At 37.2% G+C, this 27294-nt stretch overlaps 1 protein-coding gene across 2 annotated transcripts in view; it reads left to right on the top strand.

The window, feature by feature from the left end:
* Positions 1–11591, top strand: part of CSNK2A2IP (casein kinase 2 subunit alpha' interacting protein) — a 258124-nt gene extending 246533 nt beyond the window's left edge. For both annotated transcript variants that reach the window (XM_079923049.1, XM_079923048.1), the window contains one exon: positions 7004–11591. In XM_079923049.1, the coding sequence (XP_079779175.1) occupies positions 8070–9419 (1350 nt within the window). In that variant the 5' untranslated portion in view covers positions 7004–8069 and the 3' untranslated portion in view covers positions 9420–11591. The remainder of the gene's footprint in view (positions 1–7003) is intronic.
* The last annotated feature ends 15703 nt before the right edge of the window (positions 11592–27294 follow it).

The raw sequence follows: 27294 nt of genomic DNA, 5'->3' as shown, positions 1-27294 counted from the left end.
ACATCCAAAACCAAAATAAGTATTACTTTAGAGTAAACTCTGAGATAATATGGAAGTACACATAATCGATAGAATTCCAATTAAACGCAAAGACATTTGACACTACTTAGCCTATATGTAAGTGATCCTTTATAGACCAATGATAATTTTGAATTAGGTATTTTGAAATATTGAAAATAGTTCATTAATGCTTCTAGGTAACTTTATTGATTCCTAGTTGGATGCTAGTGAGCTAGAACTCAAGAAATCCATGAGATCCAAGGTCTGGAGTGTTCCTGGACCTGGGCTATACCTGAGTTCATAGGTGAGTGTCAGATGATGCTACTCTCAGGATAGGAAGGCTGCCAACATTGGGAAACAAAGACACAGCCTGATATCTCACATCACAGTTCTTTAGAGTTAATTGATTTATTACTGACAGTTCTGTTTACTGCGGTTCTGAGCACTGTTGCCAGGGAAAGTGCCAAGGAGAGTTGCTGAACATCGAACCTGCACATCAGCGCTTGCCCCAAGGTGAATCCAGACATTTAAAAGAGACTTATATTGGGCTTCCCTCGTGGCACAGTGGTTGAGATTCTGCCTGCCGATGCAGGGGACATGGGTTCGTGCCCTGGTCCGGGGAGATCCACATGCCGCGGAGCAGCTGGGTCCGTGAGCCATGGCTGCTGAGCCTGTGCGTCCGGAGCCCGTGCCACGCAACGGGAGAGGCCACAACAGTGAGAGGCCCGCGTACTGCAATACTGCAATACAATTGCAGTACCGCGTACTTCAATTATATTGAAGGTCCTTCTTTTTTAATGTATCATTCAAAGCTTGTATTTCCTTATTTCTTTTTATTTTGGATGATCTGTCCATTGGTGAAAGTGGGGTGTTAAAGTCCCCTACTGTGATTGTGTTACTGTCATTTTCCCCTTTTATGGCTGTTAGCATTTGCCTTATGTATTGAGGTCCTCCTATTTGTGGTGCATAAATAGTTAAAATTGTTATATCTTCTTCTTGGATTGATCCCTTGATCATTATGTAGTATCCTTCTTTGTCTCTTGTAATAGTCTTTGTTTTAAAGTCTATTTTGTCAGATATGAGAATTGCTACTCCAGTTTTCTTTTGATTTCCATTTGCATGGAATATCTTTTTCCATCCACTCATTTTCAGTCTGTATATGTCCCTAGGTCTGAAGTGGGTCTCTTGTAGACAGCATATATACGGGTCTTGTTTTTGTATCCATTCAGCCAGTCTATGTATTTTGGTTGGAGCATTTAATCCATTTACATTTAAGGTAATTATCGATATGTATGTTCCTATTACCATTTTCTTAATTGTTTTGGGTTTGTTATTGTAGGTCTTTTCCTTGTCTTGTGTTTCTTGCCTAGAGAAGTTCCTTTAGCATTTGTTGTAAAGCTGGTTTGGTGGTGCTGAATTCTCTTAGCTTTTGCTTGTCTGTAAAGCTTTTAATTTCTCTGTCAAATCTGAATGAGATCCTTGCTAGGTAAAGTAATCTTGGTTGTAGGTTTTTCCCCTTCATCAGTTTAAATATGTCCTGCCACTCCCTTCTGGCTTGGAGAGTTTCTACTGAAAGATCAGCTGTTAACCTTATGGGGATTCCCTTGTATTTTATTTGTTGTTTTTCCCTTGTTGCTTTTAATATTTTTTCTTTGTATGTAATTTTTTTTTTTTTTCTGTACACAGGCCTCTCACTGTTGTGGCCTCCCCCGTTGCAGAGCACAGGCTCTGGACGCGCAGGCTCAGCGGCCGTGGCTCACAGGCCCAGCCGCTCTGTGGCATGTGGGATCTTCCCAGACTGGGGCACGAACCCATGTCCCCTGCATCGGCAGGCGGACTCTCAACCACTGCACCACCAGAGAAGCCCTGTATTTAATTTTTGACAGTTTGATTAATATGTGTCTTGGCGTGTTTCTCCTTGTATTTATCCTGTATGGGACTCTCTGTGCTTCCTGGACTTGATTGACTATTTCCTTTCCCATATTTGGGAAGTTTTCAACTATAATCTCTTCAAATATTTTCTCACTCCCTTTCTTTTTCTCTTCTTCTTCTGGGACCCCTATCATTTGAATGTTGGTATGTTTAGTGTTGTCCCAGAGGTCTCTGAGACTGTCCTCAATTCTTTTCATTCTTTTTTCTTTACTCTGCTCTGAGGTAGTTATTTCCACTATTTTATCTTCCAGGTCACTTATCCGTTCTTCTGCCTCAGTTGTTCTGCTATTGATCCCTTCTAGAGAATTTTTAATTTCATTTATTGTGTTATTCATCACTGTTTGTTTGCTCTTTAGTTCTTCTAGGTCCTTGTTAAACGTTTCTTGTATTTTCTCCATTCTATTTCCAAGATAGATAATTCCTGTGCATGCACACAGGCTTCTTGGTGGCTTCAGCAGCAGCCTTAGCATCTCATGCCCGTCTCTGGGGTTTGCACTGATAGCCGCGGCTCATGCCCATCTCTGGAGCTCCTTTAAGTGGCACTCTTAATCCCCTCTCCTCATGCACCAGGAAACAAAGAGGCAAGAAAAGTTCTTGTAGGTCCTTGTTAAACATTTCTTATATTTTCTCCATTCTATTTCCAAGATTTTGGATCATCTTTACTATCATTATTCTGAATTCTTTTTCAGGTAGACTGCCTATTTCCTCTTCTTTCATTAGTTCTGGTGGGTTTTTACCTTGCTCCTTCATCTGCTGTGTGCTTCTCTGTCTTCTCATTTTGCTTAACTTACTGTGTTTGGGGTCTCGTTTTTGCAGGCTGCAGGTTCGTAATTCCCATTGTTCTTGGTGTCTGCCCTCAGTGGCTAAGGTTGGTTCAGTGGGTTTTGTCGGCTTCCTGGTGGAGGGGACTAGTGCCTGTGTTCTGGTGGATGAGGCTGGATCTTCTTTCTGGTGTCACGTCTGATGGTGTGTTTTGGGGTGTCTGTGGCCTTATTATGATTTTAGGCAGCCTCTCTACTAATGGGTGGGGTTGTGTTCCTGTCTTGCTAGTTGTTTGTCATAGGGTGTCCAGCACTGGAGCTTGCTGGTCATTGAGTGGAGCTGGGTCTTGGTGTTGAGATGGAGATCTCTGGAAGATTTTCTCCATTTGATATTACATGGAGCTGGGAGGTCTCTAGTGGAACAATGCCCTGAACTTGGCTCTCCCACCTCAGAGGCACAGCGCTAACGCCTGGCTGGAGCACCAAGAGCCTGTCCTCCACAAGGCTCAGAATAAAAGGGAGAAAAGAAAGAAAGAAAGAAAAAGAAAGAAAGAAAGAAAGAAAGAAAGAAAGAAAGAGAGAAAGAAAGGGAGGGAGGAAGAAAGAAAGAGAAAGGAAGAAAGAAGGAAAGAAAGAAAAGTTGATAAAATAAAATAAAATAATTAAAATAAACATTAAAAAATTTTTTTAAAGTAATAAAAAAAAAGAAAGAAAGAAGAGAACAACCAAACCAAAGAACAAATCCGCCAATGATAACGCTAAAAACTATACTAAAAAACCAAAACAAAACAAAAAACCGGACAGACAGAACCCTAGGACAAATGGTAAAAGCAAAGCTGTACAGACAAAATTACACACAGAAGCATACACATACACACTCACAAAAAAAGAAAAAGGGAAAAAAATATATGTATTGTTGCTCCCAAAGTCTACCTCCTCAATTTGGGATGATTCGTTGTCTATTCATGTATTCCACAGATGCGGGGTACATCAAGTTGATTGTGGAGATTTAATCTGCTGCTCCTGAGGCTGCTGGGAGGGATTTCCCTTTCTCTTCTTTGTTTACACAGCTCCCGGGGTTCAGCTTTGGATTTGGCCCCGCCTCTGCGTGTAGGTTACCTGAGGGCGGTTCTTCTTCGCTCAGACAGGAGGGGGTTAAAGGAGCAGCTGATTCGGGGGCTGTGGCTCACTCAGGCCGGGGGAGGGAGGGGTACGGATGTGGGGCGAGCCTGCGGCAGCAGAGGCCAGCTTGACGTTGCACCAGCCTGAGGCACGCCATGCGTTCTCCCGGGGAAGTTGTCCCTGGATCCCGGGACCCTAGCAGTGGCGGGCTGCACAGGCTTCTGGGAGGGGAGGTGTGGAGAGTGTCCTGTGCTGGCACACAGGCTTCTTGGTGGCAGCAGCAGTAGACTTAGCGTCTTATGCCCGTCTCTGGGGTCTGCGCTGATAGCCGCGGCTCGCGCCCGTCTTTGGAGCTCCTTTAAGCAGCGCTCTTAAACCCTTCTCCTCGCGCACCAGGAAACAAAGAGGGAAGAAAAAGTCTCTTGCCTGTTCGGCAGCTGCAGACCTTTTCCCCGGATTCCCTCCCGGCTAGCTGTGGCACACTAACCCCTTCAGGCTGTGTTCACGCCGCCAGTCCTCTCCCTGCGCTCCAACTGAAGCCCGAGCTTCAGCTCCCAGCCCCCGCCCACCCTGGTGGGGGAGCAGACAAGCCTCTCGGGCTGGTGAGTGCTGGTTGGCACTGATCCTCTGTGCGGGAATCTCTCCGCTTTTCCCTCCGCACCCCTGTTGCTGTGCTCTCCTCCGCGGCTCCGAAGCTTCCCCCTTCCGCCATGCCCATCTTTACCAGTGAAAGGGCTTCCTAGTGTGTGGAAACCTTTCCGCCTTCACAGCTCCCTCCCACTGGTGCAGGTCCCGTCCTATTCTTTTGTCTCTGTTTTTTCTTTTTTCTTAAGCCCTGCGCAGGTACGTAGGGATTTTCTTGCCTTTTGGGAGGTCTGAGGTCTTCTGCCAGTGTTCAGTAGGTGTTCTGTAGGAGTTGTTCCACATGTAGATGTATTTCTGATGTATTTTGGGGGAGGAAGGTGATCTCCACGTCTTACTCTTCCGCCATCTTGAAGCCTTTTTATATTCTTTTAAGAAATCTTTCAAGATCATGGAGTTACTCTATTATTATTATCTAGACGTTTGTTACAGTGCCACACATATATAGTAGGATGTGCCATTCCCCCTCCTTTTAAAGTATTGGATCTCAAAACACACCACACAAAGCCAGCAAGTAACTTCAGTCGTTATTATTCATGCAGGCAGAAGCAAAATGAAGAAAATCTTTGGGTGAGGAGTAACTATGTCTCACCAGCAAGAGTTTGCTTTGGATGTGTGACAGAGGAGAGGGAAGAGAGTGAGTGAGGTTATGGGGGAAAGATATGTAGAGGTTAATATAATAATACATTAGTTTACCTGAGATATGCCTACGGTATAAACTGAAATAGTGGAATTGGATAGAAAAAAGATGAATTAAGGTATGAAAGAGATAAAACCAAGAGGTCCTGGTTTCTAAATCATTTTAGAAAGTGAAGCTGTCCAGGATGATTTCAAAGATTTTGAATTAGATGACTAGGTTTTAAGAACCGAGAGAGAAGATATACAAAAAGATGATTTCTTTATAAGGAGAAATAACTTACTGATTTTTATGTTTTGTGATTGAATTGTTTTGGGGAATTTTGGATAGAGAAGTCTGATGATTAATTGGAAATAGAATTTCAAAGCTAAAGAGAAAACCAGGACTAGAGACAAAAAAATTAGGAAGTCATTGGTGTGTAAATAATATTGTTGATACTTGGAGAATTCCACTAAGAATGACTCAACACTTGAAAACAAGTGAATTAAGATACTAATAAGATATATTTTTAAATAAATGTAAATAAGATTAAATATGTGGAAAGACACCTTAACATAAGGGAAAAAATTCTAGCAGTAGTAGAATTGATAGTAAATAAGTGGATAAGTTGGCATATATGAGGAATAAAGTTGTCCGTCAGAAATTGGATTAGTAAGTTACTGAAGCATAGAAATAACCATGAAACCAAATTCTGATAGCTCTCATTCTTCAAGGGCCTTAAAGTCAGTGTTCTAATTGGCTAATCCCTGCATCAGTTGGAATTACTCTTGGGTTTTTTGTCATATAGTGTGTTTTAGCCTTAAAACCTGAAGAACAGACACTTGACCATGAAAAATGCACTGAAATAGTGTCATGTTAAACCATGTGTTGCTTTTTTTTTTTTTTTTTTTTTTTTTGCGGTACGCGGGCCTCTCACTGTTGTGGCTTTTCCCGTTGCGGAGCACAGGCTCTGGACGCGCAGGCTCAGCGGCCATGGCTCACAGGCCCAGCTGCTCTGCGGCATATGGGATCTTCCCGGACTGGGGCACGAACCCGTGTCCCCTGCATCGGCAGGTGGACTCTCAACCACTGCGTCACCAGGGAAGCCCAGGTGCTGCTTTTTAAGAAGCACCATAGCTGTGTTTCCTGAGTAGTAAATGCTTGTATTGCTTTTGACCAGATAGAAGGTTCTGTTTTTTATAAACTTTCTATAGTTCATTTTTAAATCCTAAATGTAACTAATGTGATTCCTTGGGAATAAAGTGAAAATAGGACAAAACTGGTGATGTAAGTCTGAGAACTACTCTGAGGTGAGAACAAAAGAAAAGAATTCAGTGAAGATCTATAGAGAAATAAGAGAATGAATGAGAGAATCAGAGTAGAGAGAAATAATGGACATGAATGAAGAACATTGTTTGAAAAGGTAGTGATCAACAGTTTCAAAAGCTGCAATAGTGACAAATAAGACTAAGACTGAAAGTATGTAATAGACATTCAACTAGAATTATGGTCTTTTGGAAGTAAGCTAAAAGGTGATAATGATGGGTAATTGAATCTAAATTGAAAAGTAACATATCAGAACTTCCATTTCACTTTCTTTAAGATTCTCTTATTTCATTCAATAAACTTATCACAGACTTTTTTTTTTTACTAAAGCAATCATTGAAAGAGTACTGAAAATAGCTATTACCTTTTATTGAGCGTCTGTTATATCTTGGGCACTGTTACACATTTTAGATGTATTATTTAGTCTTTAGCCCAATAAATTAAACATTATGTTTATCTATTTTACAGATGGGCAATTGGGAATTTAGAAAGTTTAATTCAAAAGTTACACACACAGTAGTTCTCTAGTCACTACAAATTGTTTGAGAAAATTAATATCCCTATCAGGATCTCTTCTGAACCTTCTTCACTCTTTTGTTAACAGGCATTATTTCCTCAAGAGGAAAAAACTCTAAAGAGAAGACAGAGAAGAATCTCAACTGGTGACACTTTTTTCAACCTCATTTACACCTCAATTTTGAAACGCTCTATAATATTTAGGTATTAACAAAAAGATTACATGATAGATGATAGAAACTACCTAAGTTTTTTATTTAAAAGTATTTGTTGTCCATGGAATCCAGCTAAAAGACTCTATCAGTTACTAAAACATCCCTGCAAGCCAACTGCTTTCAGAAAGACCTCTAGACTAGCACAAGTTGGTGGCACTAGCATACTATGATCAACAGTTTGTGCCATTAGAACGCTCTTACCAACTGGCCACAAGCAGCTCATTAACACATCAACACACAGATGAAAAACAAAAGCAACCCAATAACCAATCTGTGGTCAGAGTAGAATCCCATAGTAATAACCCTGCAGTGCATCCCCTAAACTCTAACCAGAAGGTACAGAGATGCTCAATATTGCCCTCTGCCAAGTGTCAGGACACAGTTTCACGGGACCTCTATAACAGGGTTCTGAAATCACCATTATCTCACTCCAAATATCAGGCCACACCTTCACTACACCTCCACCAGAGAACTCCCTGTGGCCTAATAAGAGAGGCTTGAGCTCACCGTTGTCCCACGCCAAACCTCAGATCACATCTTCACTTGACCTCACCAAGACATCATTGCCAGAGCCCAATCAAACAGCCTGGAGCTCACAATTACCCTTTCCCTATGCTTAGAATACATCTTCTCTAGACCTTTGCTGGATATCCCCTTCACTGAAGTCTAATCGAAGGGTCTCAAGTTCATCATTATATGCCCTCAAACATCAAGAAACTCCTTCCCCAGACTACCTATGGACATTGTCATCTTTGGGACCTAATCAAAGAGCCTTTAGCTCAGCATTACCTGAGTCCAAGCCTCAGAAAGCCTCTTCATTGGATAGCCTTTGACACTCTTTGTTAGAGCGCAATCAAAGATGTTTGACCTCACCATCATTCAACTCTACACCTCAAACACGACTTGCTTCAGACATCACCTTCTTTGGAGCCCAGTCAGATGACTCTGAGCTCATCGTTACCTGATTCCAGACCTCAGACAACACCTGTATTGAGCTCTAATTCCAGTGTTCTGAGATTAATGTTGTCCAACTCAAAAGAAAGGAAATCACCTTTACCACATTCTATGCATCAGTCAAAGAGTTTGCCATTGTTCCCGCCCAAAACACTTGATCGTAACTTCAGGACCCTGGGTTCACCAGTGTGTCACTCAAAATTTCAGAACACCACTTCACTAAGTGACAAACACAAGGCCACAGATCTTCCCTCACCCCATCCCAAACCAAATATCTCAGGTCCATCATTATTAAGCTCCAAACACTGCATCAGGAACATAGCTGCTTTAACATTGGGCTCCAGGCTCCAGAGTAAAAGCAGTTTTGGTCTTTATGAAAAGACAGAACCAAATAAGGAAATTCGATGGACTTTAGGTTATATTCATCCCTGCATTATCAAAGGTGGAACGGTCCCTGATGATGTTGTAAATAAAATTGTCAATTCTCTCTCCAAGACCAGAATCCAGAGGGATCTCTGTAGGCAGATTCTCTTTCGAAGGATGAGGGGAAGGGCAAATCCTCATCCTGGACCCCGCCTTTCATCAAGTTATATGGTTTGTTTAGCTTGTGCTTCCTGCATAAAATCTCAGTGTAACCATCTTACAGGAAGGAAAGACCCTCGTGCTGCAACACTATTTGTCATCCCAGCACCTGAGGCCACTCCTGAGGAAGAAATAGAGGTGAAACTAGTTTTTATCCTCTCTCTACCAGAGACTTCTTTTTCATTCCCTGTGAAAGAAAATCAGCCTGATGAAGTCCCTGAAGAAAACCTTGGAGGAATTGGGGAGATATCAAAATTTTTCCCTACATCGGAACCTGATATCACCAAGGAGGCTAATGTGAAGAAAACATGGCCGACAGTAGCCCCTGAAAACCAAGCTATAAGCCAACAGCCCCAGGCTATAGACTGGCTGCTCTATGTTAAGGAAAGTAGTAACCCTCAGTCGCAGTTCCTACTCCCCTCATCTTCCTCATCGTCCTCTTCTTCCTCTTCCTCTTCCACTACACCCCCTTTACCTCCTCATCCTCTGAAAGAGTCTACCACATCTACCGTCTCAGGCTGTGTGTCCACTAAGGTACTTAGTTACCACCGGCTGCCTCCAGGGGTCTCCTGGCTTGAGTTTATATGTAGTAAAAATCACCAGCCACTTCCTGGAAAACCATGTCCAAGTCAATCACCATCTCCCCAAACAAGGCCTATGAGGAATAGCACCACAGTAAAAAGGAGAAAGGGGCCAAAGATACTGTTCAAAATGTTCCAGACAAAGGTTCAAAATGAGAGAAATCTTGATTAAATTAACTTTTTTGTTTCTTTGAAGGCAATTGACCTCTTAGTTCTTTGACATTAGAGGTTGATTTCCTATCGTGCTTATTAAAATTCTTAGTATTAACTAAGCGTGCCTCTATAATTCAGCTGATGAAGCAGCTAGTTGAGGGGAACTATTACTCTTAAGTCTATTTTCTACTTAAATAATAGACTATGATCTCCTAGAAGCCAAATTGAATCCTATGTTTTTAACCAAATGCCTGGCTTACAGTAACCACTATAAAATAATTGTTAAGTGAATTAATAATAATTGACCATAGACCAGAAACACCTCATTTGTCTTGCCCTGAACAGTATCTAACTCATTGTTATTCTCCTTCCTCATAAGATATAATAATGACAGAATCCTTAAACCAGTGTATGCTAATCTGTTTCCCTACCTCTAAAGAAAATTCACATCATGTTCAACAGGTAAGAATATATATAGAAAGGAATCTTTTCAGTTATGTGTTCCTAGGGAAAATTCTTCTATTCCAAGATCCCACACTCTAAAATGCAATGATTTACTCAACCTTAGTTAGCAAATCTCAGGAAAGAATAGCTAACTGATGCAGACAATCCTACCTTATGTTGACTGTGCCAACATTTAAATTACAGGCTCTAAAGTCACTTGTTCATCACTTCTACCTATACAACCTAAACGGGTTAATAAAAATGTTTAAAAATGTTTTTGTTCCACTGGGTCCACTAGTAGTGGGAAAAGGAGGGAATTGTCTTACCTATTACCTTAAGTGATTATCTCTAACCCCAAGGGCTAGAATTAGCTTCTCTTGCATGCACTGATGGCTCACACTTCTGCCTCTCCACTCCACATCTTTCTGAACACCAGCTTGCATATGGGGCTTTTCCAGTGGAACATTGCACAGGCACCTCAAACTCAATATGGTCAAACCAGAATTTATCATCTTTACATTTACAACTTGCATCTTTACATTCTAGTCCTTTGCCCTCTGTGTTCCCTATTTCAGTGGATGTACCACCATCTGTCATGGAGTTTGACTGTTTTTCTCATTGCTTGCCCCTCTCCAGGCCCATGTGTTCCATGGCCTTATTGTCTCCAGAATCCAGCTTTTTCCTTCAACCTCACTGCCACTATTCTAGTTGTGGTCACAGCATTTGTCAGCTAGATTACTCCTAAACATGTATTTTAACTTTTGAATGCATTTCTGAGACAGAATTTAATAAGGCCATTTCACTGTTTATAACACTTTTATCATTGCCCACTGTTTTCTGGGAAAAGTCTAAATTCCTTTTGTGATTGAATCATGATAATTTTTCAAAATTATTTTCAAAAAATTTTTCAGAAATCTTTTCAAAAAAGATTTCTTATTCTTCTCCAGTTTCAGCCACATTAATTTCTTTACAGTGTGAAGCAATCATCCTACACTTCTAAAACAACAATTCTGCTGTCCAGAAAGATCCATCCTTCTATACATTTTTGCTCTACAGGGTTCTATTTTGTCTTAACATCTTCTGGGAAGCCTTTTCCTGATCCACTTACAAAGAAAGAGTTTAGCTGGCCTTCTTATTACCATGAAACTCTGTTTTTACTCTTTATACTGCTCTTAACCATATTATAAAGCAATTATTTCTTGTCTGTCTTCACTCACTAGACTGAAAACTTCTTATTCACCATTTTATTTCTAGTTTTTATCTAGTCCTTGAAATAGAGTATATTCCCTGAAATATGTATTGATATTGAATTAGTGCTACTGAAACTCTTCATCTGTTTAAAATTCTCTGAAATAAGTAATGCTTCATCTGTTTGCTTCTTTCCCATACTAGTATTGAATTGTTTTTTGTACTTTTTGTCTTGGTGAGAACATACATAAAAATGTTACTGATGACAGTAGTCATCCTTGTCTTATGTCTTACGTTAAAAGTGTTCCTTTCTAGTATTTCAGTATTTAATGTGATGTAGGCTTATGCATAGCTGATCAGTGATGATGAAGAACTTAGGTGTGTGATAATGTGTTCAAGGCTTTCTCTAACCTCTTTAGAAAACCCTTGACGTGTGCTTAATTCACCCTGAATATCTGTTGATGACACATATCATCTGTATAATTACTTCTTTAATATGTTTTCTACTAGACTAAACTTCATAAGGGGAGGTCTTGTGTCTGACTTGTTTACCACTAACTTCTCAGGACCTAGTGATACCTGGCACATACTAAGTATTCAATAAATATTTATTGAATAAAATTAAACCAAGGAGTTCAACTGATTTTTATTTGTTGATGTAATTTACATGTTTAATTTTCCATTGTTTAGCTTATTTTCTAAACTTTATGCCTCATTTTAAATTTTTTCTTTATTTATTGGACTACGATTTAATTATTTTTAACTTCTCCATTGTACTGGCAGTTATTTATTTTGTTCTTAATTAGAACAGGTCTACTTTCAGAAAAAAATTTTTAAGAATTCGTTAACCATTATTTCCTAGTTTTTAAATTTGGAAATAAAATCGCATGAAACTTAATGGGAAAAATACATGGCAACGGCAAATATCCGACTCACTCTTCCAGCTTCTATTGATATACCAAGAGATTTCAAAATAGGGAACAATATGTGTTGTGCCAGAAAGGTCAAGAAATTTCTGTCAGATCTTATACAGATGAGAGCAGATTTCAGAAGGGCAGAAGGACTCAAAATTTACTGTATTTAAATAAAGAGATCAACTGAAAAGTAATAAAAGATTTAATTGTGTCTCATTAGTGCCTTTTCCCTTAAATGGAAAGGGCTGGACATGAAAACAGGCTACATAGGAATTGGGAAGTAGGAAGTAGATTCTCTAAATTGTCACATTTTTATCAAACCAATTGATATAAAATGGTATGACATAACTGGATGATAATTTGATAATAATATCAAAACCTTAATAATATACATAATCATTTTCCTTAGGATCATCTTCATCGGAATTTATTTTAAAGAAATTGTCATGACTATGTAGAATCATATAAACAAGTAGGCATTGTGTTTCTTTATAATAGTGAGGGATTGGAAAAAATCTTGTTCATTAACAGAAAAGTGTTTAAATACACCATGATCCATACATGTGATGCTTTTCCTAGTGAAAAAAAAATGTTATTTCTAACATTGCACCTACATTTATGTTAGGAATAGAAATACTTTCTTTAGGAAAATATCTTGAGAACCCTTGAGCATGGCTAGTGATCCTGAGCATGTTGAAAGAAGAAAGTGAAACAAAGAGGAGATAGATAAACTAATGCATTTAAGTTTCAAAAAGGAACTGCTCGATCAGAGACACTGAAGAGAGAGAATTTATCATTTATGATTTAAGTGAAAACATACTCAGATTATAAGACATCACATGCAGTTTATATATGATTCCACCTTGAAAAACATTGAAATTTTGCATATATGTATCTGTGTACTTGTGTAAAATCTGTTTCATATGTATGAGAAAGATGGAGTGACTGGAAGTAAACACCAAAATGTTGAATAAATGTGGTTATTATGGGACAATAGTTATAATGGAGTGTTTAGGAAATGGGTAGATTTTTTTCATTTTCTTTTCTATATTTTCCAAATCTTCAATGAATATGAATTCCTTTTATAATCAACTTAAAACAAATGTTATGAAAATGAAAAAATGAAACATGTCGTCTCGTCTATTTTAGATAAAATATGTAGCATACAATTTTGCTGTTCTAATCCTTTCTACTTATTGGTATCATTTGTGGCTTTGCTAATAATACATATAGAAAATACATATTTATATGAGATATCTTCAAAAGAAATGCATTTCTATTGTTTTAAAGTGTTAAAATATTTTTTAAAAATTTCATATTCTCTACTTCAGTATTCATTGCCAGACTTATACCATTCTTTTATTTATTCATGCTTTTGTTTATTTTTATTATGAATTATTTTAACCCATAAGGAATAATAGTCGGGCTTCCCTGGTGGCGCAGTGGTTGAGTCCACCTGCTGATGCAGGGGACACGGGTTCGTGCCCTGGTCCGGGAAGATCCCACATGCCGCCGAGCGGCTGGGCCCGTGAACCATGGCTGCTGAGCCTGCGCGTCCAGAGCCTGTGCTCAGCAACGGGAGAGGCCACAACAGTGAGAGGCCCGCGTACCGCAAAAAAAAAAAAAAAAAAAAAAAAAAGTCAATATATTTATGAATGTCTTTTCACTACTACCCAGCTTTATGTAATCTTATTCTTTGGTTACATTTACTTCATGTGTTAAAGAAATAAAACATTATTGATACAAGTGCTAACACTTGTGTATATAATCATCCAGGATCCCAATCCTATCCTGCATTCTCTAGAAGTAAACACTGTCAAGAATTTGCTGTAGGTCATATTTATCTATTTTTTTAAAGAAATTTACTAAATATTTACAGAGCCATAGAAATCAATCCTTTTTGGATGTTTTAAAGCTTTGTACATATTTTATTATAATGTATTTTAACATTTTAAAATGTGTGTTTTGTTTGTTTGTTTGTTTGCGGTACACGGGCCTCTCACTGCTGTGGCCTCTCCCGCTGTGGAGCACAGGCTCTGGACGCGCAGGCTCAGCGGCCATGGTTCACGGGCCCAGCCGCTCCGCGGCATGTGGGATCTTCCCGACCGGGGCACGAACCCGTGTCCCCTGCATTGGCAGGCGGACTCTCAACCACTATGCCACCAGGGAAGCCCTAAAATGTGTGCTTTTTGATCTGGAGTATGTTTCTGAAATTTATCCTTGTTATAAGATACAGATTTTCATTTCCATTTATATACATATGTATATACACACATATATATATGTGTATATTGTCTATATACACATACACACATATACATACATGTATATTATATAACTGCATAGTGTGGCGTTATTACAGTTTTTGGTTAATTTACATTTTTATCATTGCATACAGTGTTGCACTGACATTCTTTAAAAACTTTTTTTTTATTGAGGTATAATTGACCTACAACATTATATCAGTTTCAGGTGTAGAACATAATGATTTGATATTTAGCTATACTGCAAAATGATAACCACAGTAAGTCTAGTTAACTTCCATCCTCATACATAGTTACACATTTTTGGTGTGAGTGTGTGATGAGAACTTTTAAGACCTAGTCTCTTAGCAACTTTCAAATATGAAATACAGTATTGTTAACTATCGTCACCATACACATTCTTTTTCATGTCCTATTTTGCGTATGTGTGGGAATTTCTCTAGAGTCATGCTGTGTAACATTTTATCCATGGATCAGCAGCATCTGTATCACCTAGGATCTTGTTAGAAAGATCACCTCATCTCAAATACACTGAATCATAATTTGAACTTTATAAGATCCTTAGGTAAGTTTTATGCACCTTAAGCATTTGAGAAACTTTGTGTTAGAGTACATAACCTAGAGTAGAATTGATGATTGCAACAGTGCTGTCCAATAAGAATATAACATGTCATAAATAATTTAAAAATTTCTTGTAGCCATATTAGAAAGCAAAAAGAAACAGGTAAAATTATTTTAATAATATATTTTAATACCATATATCTAAAAGTTTCCCATTTCATAATGTAATTAAGACTTGTTCTCAACCAGGGCTGAGTTTGCTCCTAGGGGATATGTGGCAATGTCTGCAGACTTTTTTTTTTTTTTTTTTTTTTGGCTGCTTTGGGTCTTCGTTGCTGCTTGCAGGCTTTCTCTGGTTGCAGCGAGCGGGGGCTACTCTTCATTGCAGTGCGCGGGCTTCTCATTGTGGTGACTTCCCTTGTTGCAGAGCACAGGCTCTAGGCACGCAGCCTTCAGTAGTTGTGGCACGTGGGCTCAGTAGTTGTGGCTTGCAGACTCTAGAGCGCAGGCTCAGCCCATGCGGTGCATGGGCTTAGTTGCTCTGCAGCATGTGGGATTTTCCCAGACCAGGGTTCAAATCCGTGTCCCCTACATTGACAGATGGATTCTTAACCACTGCACCATCAGGGAAGTCCTGCAGACATTTTTGATTGTCATCACTGGAAAGATGTTTTAGATGTTCTAGGTCATGACTAGGTAGAGGCCAGGGAAGCTGCTAAATATACAATGCAAAGAATAGCCTCCAACGAAGAATTATCCAGTCTAAAATGCTAATAGTGTTAAGTTTGAGAAACTTTAAATTAATATAACAAATATTAGTGATATATATATATTTATATATATGTATATAGGTTATATATATATATTTGCTCTTCAAAATCTGTTGACTTTAACACTTAGAGCACATTACAATTCAGACTAGCCACATTTCAACAACTCAGTAGCCCCAATGAGCAGTATAGGATTATATCATGAAAGTATTTTAAAATTTGTTGGATATTGCCAAATTACTACTCAAAGTATTTATACCAATATACATGCACACAAATAATGTATGAAGCTCCTACTGCATTGTAGCCCCATCAGCATTAAATAATTTTCAGACGTTTTGATTTCTGGCTTATACTAATAATATGGTTCATACAAATAAAATGATCTCCTTTTACTGTGCTTTAAATTTTTACCTCTCTTATTGCTAGTTACCTTAAACATCTTTCCATGTTTATTGACCTCCTAGCTTTCCTCTTTTGTGTCTTGCCTTCAAAAGCTTTGCTCACCATTCTATTGAGTGCTTTATTTTTTATTAATTTGTAGAAATTTTTATATGTGTATTCCAAACATACACTCTTTGGCCTGGCTTGATATTAACCCATCCTTACGCTCTCTCCATATATGTTACTTGGTCATCATGTGTTATTATCATACCCTGCTGAATTCAGTTTTCTAAATCTGATTTATAATTATACATCTGTGTTCAAAAGTATCGTAGAAATAAACAAAGACTAACCAAATGAAAACAAGCAAAGTCTATCTATTAAGAGCTTGCTATTGCAAAAGAGTCAGCCACCATTACTTGCATTTGGCAAAAACTCACAGGCAGGCAGAGGAGTGGAAAAGCTTTATAGTAGGAAAAAAGGGAAGGCTTCAGGTATGCCTTGATTGGAAGCTGTTGGCATGGGGGAGCTGTAGGCAAGCTAACTAGAGGAAGGACATCATATGTGATTGGTTAGGAGAACATATTTTTCTCTCTCTGATTGGTCCTAAGTTGGAAATGGGGACAAAAATTAGGGAAACTATCAGCTATTAATCATGTCCTGGCCATTTGGGGCCAATTGTCACAGGGGTTATTGTTTGGTTTCCTGGATTGTTAATAGAGAGAGTGATCATAGACAGCAGGCTCGCTTCCTGGGCCAGTTACTGCAGATAAAGGGCTGGTTTCCTGAGCTACTTCTTTCAGGTTGTAAGCCAGAGTTCTGTCTTATATGTGGTCTGGCCATTGTCTGTTTTTATATTCAACCTCACAGATTTGTTTTGTCTTTATTTGAATCAGCTACCACTTTTCTTATAGGCAAAATCTCCAACTGAGGTTAACAAAATTCACAGTGCACCTCCTGTCAAGATTCAAATAGCTCCCTCAAAATCTCTCCCCAGAATTAATCAACACCCTATACACACAAAAAAATCCCTGCAAAGTATAAAGCCCATAGTAGAGTACAAGTTCAAGGACTCATTATCCCTTGTACTGGTCTCTGTAATACTCCTGTTTTGCTGGTGGGAAAAAAAAACCCAAGGGCTGAGGGTGAAGGTTTGTCCAGGACCTTCAAGCAATAAACATTGTTATCCCTTGATACTGTCTTTTTCCTAAGCCTCATATGTCACTAACATCCATTCTGACAGGCAGTAAATACTGTAATTGATTTATGCAGCACACTCTTTACTACTGTATTTCAGTTGGTGAAGCTAGTCAGTATCTACAATTCACCTGAACAGTAATGCCTCAGTATTTTACTGAGCGTCCTCTTATTTTTCACAAATCCTGAAGCCTTATCTGGATGTTAAAATTTTCCCTAGCGGTTCTACTTGGTTGCAATATGTGGATGATTTATTTCTTTGCTCTCTTCTTCTCAAGTCTCCTCACAGAAAGACAGCATCCATTTGCTAAAGCTTTTATCCTTAAAGGGACATAAAGTCACCAAGGAAAAATTACACTCTGATCAAACCCAGTTTTGATATTTAGGGCATCTGATATCAGAACAAGGGCTACATCTAGATCCAGATTGAATTCATGCTGTCGTGAGTTTTCCAAAACCCAAAATTAAGTACCAACTGCAAGGTTTTCTCGACTAGTTGGTTATTGCTGAAATTAGATTCCAAATTTCTCTCTTTGGGGCAAACCTTGGTACATTTCACTAAACGATAACAACCCTGACCCAATTTTTATGTGAAGACCTGGACGACATAGCTTCCAAGGCCTTAAGGAGAGTTTGATTAACCCACCCGCCATTGGTCATCCCAATGATCAGATTCCCATTTTCCTTTCCGTATATGGAAAGGAAGGGAATACCTTTGGGAGACTCACTCAAAAACATGAGACCATCAGTAACCCAGGGGGTATTCTAACCAGCAACTGGGCCTCGTGGCACAAGCATGCCCTCCTTGCCTTAGAGCCATTATGGCCACTGCCTTTTTGGTTAAGGTCACTGGGAATGGTTGTGAGAGCCCCTTTAGCCATTTTTGTACCTCAGGCAGTAGAAACCCTCCTGAATTCTCACCACACTCAACATTTCTCAATCAGCCACCTTACCTCCTATGAAGTCCTTTTGTTAACTGCTCCTCACATAACTCTTTTCCTCTCTAATAACCTTAACCCTGCTAATCTTCTCCCCTCTGTCACCAATGAAGTCCTTCACAACTGCTTACTGCTGATGGATTACTTCCTGATTCCTCATGATGACCTGCAGGAAATTTCTTTGGGCAACGCTGACTTCTCATCGTTCACTGTTGGCTTTAATTTAAAAGGTGACAATGGCAAATATTGTGCTGCATATGCTATTGCAACTCCTTTTGATGTCATTGAGGCAGCATCTTTACATATGGCTACTTCTGCCCAAAACTCTGAATTATACACTTTTACACAGGCTTGCACTTTAGCCAAGGGCAAAGATGCCAATATTTATGCTGATAGTAGACATGCTTTCAGAGAAACTGATGACCTCAGAATATTGTGGAAGCAACGTAGCTTCCTTACTTCCAGTGGAAGTAAAACTAAAAATGTTCCTATGTCCAGGAGTTACTGGATGCAATACTTTTACTTGCTGTGTTAGCTATTATTAAGATTCTGGGGCATTCTAAACTTGACTCTCTGGAAGTTAAGGGAAATCACCTTGCTGACATTTCCATAAGGAATGTTGTCCCTAAAGGAACCAACAACAGCCAAAACTCTGTCATAGTACAAAGCAATACTTCCCCAAATGATAACTTAATAAAAACGGGCTAGAGAAGCCCAGCAATTGGCCTCAGAAAAGGAAAAACAAGATTGGAAATTCAACAATTGTTGGTTTGATAAAAAAAGAAAGTTCTGGTTTGGACGAAATAATGATCCAGTCCTACTGGAGACTCTAAAATTCCCACTTCTCACCACTGTACATGCATTAAACCACTGGTTTACTGACAAAATGATGGCCTTCATAAATCAATATTGGTGGGAAACATTAATAAGGCCACAAAAAGTGCCTATCTCACTGTCCCACTGTCTGAAATACAAACCAGGAAAGTCTGTTAGTATTGCTCCCAGACATTTTAAAATGCCTAATGGACCATTCAAATTCTGTCAAATAGATTTCATACAACTTTCTCCATCTCATGGAGGATATAAATGTGCTTCAGTCATGGTATGCATGTTTTCACATTGGACTGAAGCCTTCCCTTGCAGACAGGCTACTGCCTCTTCTGTGGTTAAAGTCCTTTTTGGAAAAGATTATCTCTACCTGAGGAACTCCACTCAAACTTCATAATGATTGAGGAACCCTTTTTATTTGTCAGATACTTTGACAAGTCTGTGCTGTTGGCTGGTTTTACAGCACTTTCACTGTGCTTACCCCTGTGAATCCTCTGGTTTGGTCAAACACACTAGCACTAATGACATTATTAAGACTCCCTTTGTCTCTGAAGTAAAGACAGGCTACGTCATAAAGAAAATACTTGATATAGATTCCTCCCTCCGTTTACAATATGAGCAGTAGTAATAGTTGTTCAACCTTAGCTTCAAGTATTCAGTTTTACCTTATAGTTTAAAGAAAACTTGAAAGGATGAACCAGTGGAGGTTAAACATATTTTTTCTTAATTGTGCTACATTTAAACTTATAAATGGTTTTAAAATTTGTTTCATTAACTTTTTTTTTTTTTTTTTTTTTACGGTACGCGGGCCTCTCACTGTTGTGGCCTCTCCCGTTGTGGAGCACAGGCTCCGGACGCACAGGCTCAGCGGCCATGGCTCACGGGCCCAGCCGCTCTGCAGCATGTGGGATCTTCCCGGACCGGGGCACGAACCCGTGTCCCCTGCATTGGCAGGCGGACTCCCAACCACTGCGCCACCAGGGAAGTCCTGTTTCATTAACTTTTAACATAATATTTTGCCTTATTTTAGCTTACTATAGATGAAGGAAATGAATCACTAAAGGTAAAGATGGGAAGTTGGGCGTATGGAGGTTCAGGAAAGAAACCAGGGGAGCATTTCATGAGAGTGGAAATTGAGAGAGGCTGGTGGACAAGATTCTCTGTGTCGCTCTCCCTTATTAGCGTTCTCGATTAAGTTTTGCTTTTGTGCCAGCTGGATTTTTCTTCAAAACCAATTTTCAGGTTACTGAATTTTATTGCAATAAAGTGTTATTTCCCCCTTTTTCTTCTTTTCTCTCTCCTCCTATATCTCTTCTTCCTCATCTCCCTCTTTTTTCTTTTTCTCCTAATCTGGAACAATCTATATAAATTATTTATCAAATAGAAACTTGAGGAAAAATAAAACCCTCAGCTTTAAACTTCTTTCACTGACTTCTTCCTTTCTCTAGGAAACTCATCAATCTGTCTTCTGTTATAATTCAATGTCAAATATCATTTACTTTTCCAGTCCTTCCTCAGCAACCATGGCCTCGTCCCCTCCCTGTCCCTGCAACACACACAAAAAGAACCAGTGAATTGGTAGATTTCCTAAACAAGACACTGGACTTGTTTTCACACTAACAAACTATAAGATCCTTGGCAAGAAAGTTAGCCTCTAATAATCTTAGTTTATACATCTTTGAAGCAAAAGAGTTAAAGTGTATGTTTCCTAGAATTCTTGTATATTTTGGCATATAATATCCTTAAATCACAAATTAGAGGTAAATCTGATCATCCCCACTTAATCACATGGTATGTGACTTCCTTTCTTCATGCTTTTGTTCCAAAGTATTCTAAACACTTGTCATAATTATATAGTTCCTAACATCATATTAACTGATCCTGCATACTTTTAATAAGAGCCATGTAAACCACTGTTTATTTTTGCATTATTTAGAATCATCAAAAATGTGAGGTGCTTCAAAAAACAAAAACATGAAGTTGGAACTAGAGTCATTTCTTGACTCATTCACTTACATAACATCAAGTGTACATTTTACCCAAGTCACTTTCCAAGGAAACTGCAATCTCTGGAACATCATCTAAACTCCCCATGCCTTAAACTCATTCCAGAAAAAAAATGGAACTGGATTATATATCTCTCAGGTCTAAATATTTGTTTCTCTTCCAGGTTGAAAAATAAAAGTTCACTTTAACGTTCAGGGGTAGTGATCACGTGTTCTACACTCCTGGGCTCACTCTCAGGCTCTGTCACTAGCTGCACAGCTTTACAAGTCATTTAATCACTGTGAAAATCTGTTCCCTCAACTAAGAGAGATGATATAAGGGGAGCATCTGTCACACCGTAATCCTGAAATAAATAGTATCACAACTACCTTTATGACGACTTTGTTGAAATTCTTCTTTTTTTTCTTTTACATTATAGATCTACTTTATGCTTTAACAATTATAGTTTAGCAACATAACTTAAACATTTTTTGATGTTTTAGGATAATAATGACCTAAGGTCCTTATTCAAACATCAGTTACAGAGTCTGTAACTGATGTTTAGCAGTCTTCCTTCTGGGTGTTAAATCTGTATTCCATTTTGACCATGGCCATGCAGGTCAAGGCTGCTTATTGCTCACTGAAAAAAGTCCAGACTTCTCAGCCTGCTATATAAGGTCCTCCATAATTTTGTCTGTATCAAATCTCTTTCACCATCTACTATTCTCAAAACATACTATGTCTATAATGCACTTTAACTCCATGTAATCTTTGCCTCTTGCAATTTCTCAAATATGCCCAGTATTTTTCTGCCTCTCAGACCTTGCTTATGCTGCTTGGCCCCATTTAGAACACACAGCATCCACATCCAAGTACATCAATATCCTATCCATCACCTGAGTTCAGCTCTGTTAACAATCTATCAACACCCCTGCTTGCACCTTAGACCAAGTGATTCTTTTTCTTTTGCATTCCTATGCATCTGACCTGGGTTTCTTTGATTATATTTACACATAGATTCCTCCAATTAATTAATTTACTTTTCCATTTCACCAACGAGGTTGTAAATACCCTAACGTCTAAACCTTTTCAACATATTTCCTTCACTCTTTACATTGTACTGTATAGTGCCTAGCCATCAGTAAATGACTTGCTAATAAATATTTAAATGAATATTTGGTTCTAGATAGAAATTATGGGGGATGTACCGAGATTGATTTCTGTTACTTATAGAAAATAATTTTCCTAAAGCTTGTATTAACTCCTACAGTGAGAAAAATGGTGTGTCAGAATTACATTCTGGGATTTGTGCCAGGCTTACACTACAAAAGTGAGAAGTGTTTGAAAAGGTAATACTGAAGTGTTAAAATTTTTCACTAAGAAGTGTTAATTGCAGTACTTTAGAATATGAAAATGAGTTGAAATATAACTACACACTTCTCAGTCAACCAAAACGTATAAGATGTAATATACATATAATAAATTGGAAATGGTTATTTTAAAGGTTGAGACCATACCATATTATTCATACTAGAAAGAAAGTACTGAGATCAATAATATGAAGTATATTGTATTTGATACTCTTATTCATGGCTAAACTTTAAATTAGGCTTCATCTCTTTGAGCAGTTTGCAATTATCTTGAACGTTCATTAGAGGAAAAACATTTTATTTATTTACTCTTCATTTTCAATAATTATAATAAGTCCAAAACCACTTGTTTTGGGGAAAAAATTTTCCCTTCACTGGGGATTATATTTTATACTTTCAAAATTGATCCTTTTTCTAATACTTAAATATATTTACTATAAATCTGTAATTCTGAGCAGCTCATAGCACTATCTCGAGCATGAAAAATTATCTGAAGAATTTCTAAAAGGTTGTTTAGAGATTTTAAAAGATAAACATTATTATTAACACCCCCAATGTGCCATCTCCCCTAGAGCTGCATAATATTTTTACAAAATTTGAAGATATTATGATCTCAATTGCACTGAAGAAGAAATGGAGATCGAGAGCAGGGCTTATTAGTCTAATACTATGGTTTACACAACTGTCAAGGAACTGTTTTATGTTTTTTTTTTAACATCTTTATTGGGGTATAATTGCTTTACAATGGCGTGTTAGTTTCTGCTTTGTAACAAAGTGAATCAGCTATACATATACATATATCCCCAAATCTCTTCCCTCTGGCGCCTCTCTCCCTCCCACCCTCCCTATCCCACCCCTCTAGGTGGTCACGAAGCACCGAGCTGATCTCCCTGTGCTATGCGGCTGCTTCCCACTAGCTATCGGTTTTACATTTCGTAGTGTATATATGTCCATGCCACTCTCTCACTTTGTCTCAGCTTACCCTTCCCCTGCGTCCTCAAGTCTGTTCTCTAGTAGATCTGTCTTTATTCCTGTCCTGCCCCTAGGTTCTTCATGACCTTTTGGTTTTTTAGATTCCATATATATGTGTTAGCATACAGTATCTGTTTTTCTCTTTCTGACTTACTTCACTCTGTATGACAGACTCTAAGTCCATCCACCTCACTACAAATAACTCAATTTCATTTCTCTTTATGGCTGAGTAAGCAAAGAGATCTACAAACAATAAATGCTGGAGAGGGTGTGGAGAAAAGGGAATCTTCTTGCACTGTTGGTGGGAATGTAAATTGATACAGCCACTATGGAGAACAGTATGGAGGTTCCTTAAAAAACTAAAAATAGAACTACCATACGACCCAGCAATCCCACTACTGGGCATATACCCTGAGAAAACCATAATTCAAAAAGAGTCATGTACCACAATGTTCATTGCAGCTCTACTTACAATAGCCAGGACATGGAAGGAACTGTTTTTTAAATGTCTAGAACTGTGCTTTCCAATACAAGTGGCCATTAGCTACACGTGGCTATGGAGCACTTGGAATGTGGTTAGTGCCACATTTTAAAATTTAAAAACTAAAGGAATGTAAAATGTTTTTCCAATAAATACAATATTAAAGTTTTGGTAAGACTACACTTTCTTTACCTATTGCATCACTTTAAGATATTATTGTTTTACTTTAATGTGCGTGTTGGGGCATGTGCCTCATTTCCAGTATCGCACATAACTGTGTCACAAATCTAGATGATAACATATTGGCTCAACTCAAATGATTTTTTTTACACAGTGAAATAATATTGTAATGTGTGTATTTGAATATTTTATGTGAACAGCACAAGTTACAGTAACATTTATGTAAATTGTAATTGGTAATTAAATGGAAATAATATGAGAGTTTTCATTATAATTAAAATATTTTTAGTTTACAAATAAGTATGCATGCACTGTAAATTTAGAATGAAAACATATAACTGTGCAGAATAAAATGGAGATGAGGAAGCTGGTACTATGACTAAAGGAACAGAAAAAAAAGTGGAAGAAGGTTTTTCAAAAATTTGTAATGAATGTCAGTTGCAATCTGCTGCATCAGAGCAATACGGAAAAGCTTATCTATTCACTGTGTTAAAATTAAGATAATATAGTGAATAACATTAGGAAACATTTTCAGCAAATAAGTTTTCTATCAACAGTCAATGTGTCAACATTATTAGTTGCCTGAAATCAGAATTACATGTCTAACAAAACATTTTACAATTATTTTTAACAGAATTTTTTTCTGAATCAGTATTGACATTATTAAAAAACAAACAAAAGTATTCTAAAGATTACTTTGGGAGGTATAAATATAATGTAGATTTAAACTGCTGGCAATTAATAATGGCCAGCAGTTTAAATCAAACTAAACCAAAAAGTGGAATTCATAAACCTTAAAACATTTTAACATTCTTATAATTTTAAAAAGGAAAGCAACTATATTGTGCTGTATCCTCTGAGATATTATGTGTGACAAAGTTTTATGGACTACTATTTTAAGGATAGAATTGAGGATATTTCTTTCTAAATAATTGAAAAGGAAAAATGAGACTAAGAAAAATTTGTCCAATCAAAGACAGTATGATAGGATTTTTTAAAGTAATTTTTAAAATGCAGATTAGTGAAAAAACATAAAATAGGATGGTGGATCTAAATTAAACATATCAGTCATTGAAAAACAAGATACATTTAATAAATAAATTTTCCAATTCTAAATACGTGCAAATTAGAATTTAACAACCTAGCTAAATGCTGTTTTCCAGTAATTTGCCTAAAAAGTAAAGGTAACCATAATGAATGGGACAGAATCAATGTTTTAGAATTTTTATTTATTAATTTAGTTTTTAAACATGATTTGAATTTGTAATTTTGGCAGGCTCTAAAGTGGCTTGGATTCTTGCACAATAAGTGATTTTTATATGGAGGAATGGAAAAATTATTACAGTTATGGAAACTTTGTTACAAAATTATGAGGAAAGACTAGAAATGGCATATTCCTAACGTAAAATATCTTCAATTAAGCCACCATACAATGACTCTCAGAATACAAACCCTTTCTATAAATAAAAATCAAATTAATTTAAAATTGGAAAAATTGCAAACCCTTTTCTTTAGTTTTAGGTAAGTCATGCATTATATGAGACACTATCCAATCAGTATTTTGGGAGCATTTTTCCTCTGAGGACATGCAAGTTAACAAAGACATGTTATTTAGAAACATAAAAATAGAGATTGTAGCTTAGATATTTTTGAATCTTTCCCATCTGCTAAAGATGAATTTCAGTTAGATTATGGAAAAATTATTTTCTATCCTTATGTATAGTCCTTCAGCTAGTTATTCTGGGTCAAAATTCTAGATTCATTGGAATTTAAACTGATGTGTCCTTTATTGTTTCATTCCACTCTGTAATATATACTAAAAATATTTGCGCTCAGATTTCTGAAGCAATTATATAAAAAGTATAATGTATACAGTTGTTAAAATTATTCAATATATGTATGCAAGTGCTATGAATCACTGCCAGTTTATGAAACCATTGAAAGAGAGAAGAGAGAATAAATTTAATGATCTTGTGTTCTTCGCCAATTTTTGTTGGTTGTGTTATGGGTGAATGCTATAAAGATTTACTGTACTGTTAATTTAAACTTTTCTTGAAACAAAAAAGATTCTTGCCAAATGTTCAATAATCTAAGACAAAAAATTGTAATTTACATAATTTATCGATATGACATTGCATATGAGCAAGCAGAATTTGTAGCATCAAAGAAAGAAGAAGCTTATTTGTGACCTAGCAAGACATGTACAAAAAAAAAACAATTTATGTTGGAATGACAGCTCTTCATAATACAAATCAATGATAGTATCTATACATTTTCCAATATGAATCAATGTGCAGATTTTAATTGTAATTTACAGGATTATGTAAATTGTCCTCAAAATGTAAAAAAAAATTTGAAGAACACTAGTACTGAGTTGACACAAAAGTTAATAAACATCCTTAACTTGGACAGACATAGTTTTGAAACCAAAATGCTTTTGATGCAAAATGATAAAAAATTCTTCTGTAAAATTAGTTTTCTTAATTTGGATACTAATTATAAAATTAGTTTGTCTTAATTTCTATAAAATTAGTTTTCTTCTATAAAATTAGTTTTCGTAATTTTGGTAATGGATTTAGTTATTTGAAACCTTTGAAATATGCTTAGGACAACTTGTGTATATAAGTGTACTTTTAAAGACTGTATGTTTATCAACTTTAAATGCAAATCAAGTATATCTGATGAAAATTTAGTGTCCAAATTAAGATGTGTTATAAGTGTAATATACACACCAGATTTCAAAGAAAATGGCACAAAATTGTTAAATATCTCATTAATAATATTTAAGTTGATTACATGTAGAAACAATAATATTTTTGATATATGAATTTAAGTAAAATATATTATTAATGTTAATTTTAACAGTTTCATTTTACTATTTTGGTAAGGCTGCTAGAAAATTTAAAATTACATATGTGGCTCACTTATGTCTCTATTGGACAGTGCTCATATGGAATATAAATAAGGCAAGGTTGTTGAATGTCTTGAAAACTACCATTTCCCAGGCCTAAGGGAAATATACTTGGCATATGGTTGGTAGTTAACAAATATGTCTGGGTGAAAAAAAAGTCTACAGTGTGTTTATATCTGAGAGAAATTTTACAGTATGTGTAAGCAGAACTATTTTCTTCCTCTATTTCTCTGTCTGGCTCTACTTTTTTCTCACTAGATGTGATTATAATTAAAACTTCAAAAGTTACAAAGTTTAATATCTGTCTTGTGATGCCACTCTGGAGAAATTATTTGGTATGTCATTTTGACCGGGTCACGGCTATCATTCTTTTTTTTTAACATCTTTATTGGAGTAAAATTGCTTTACAATGGTGTGTTAGTTTCTGCTTTATAACAAAGTGAATCAGCTATACATATACATATGTTCCCATATCTCTTCCCTCTTGCGTCTCCCTCCCTCCCACC

Source organism: Stenella coeruleoalba (genome assembly GCF_951394435.1).
Source record: "Stenella coeruleoalba genome assembly, chromosome: 5".
Taxonomy (NCBI): domain Eukaryota; kingdom Metazoa; phylum Chordata; class Mammalia; order Artiodactyla; family Delphinidae; genus Stenella; species Stenella coeruleoalba.
The sequence above is the reverse complement of the archived record's forward strand: the minus strand, read 5'-3'. Positions and strand labels throughout refer to the sequence as shown.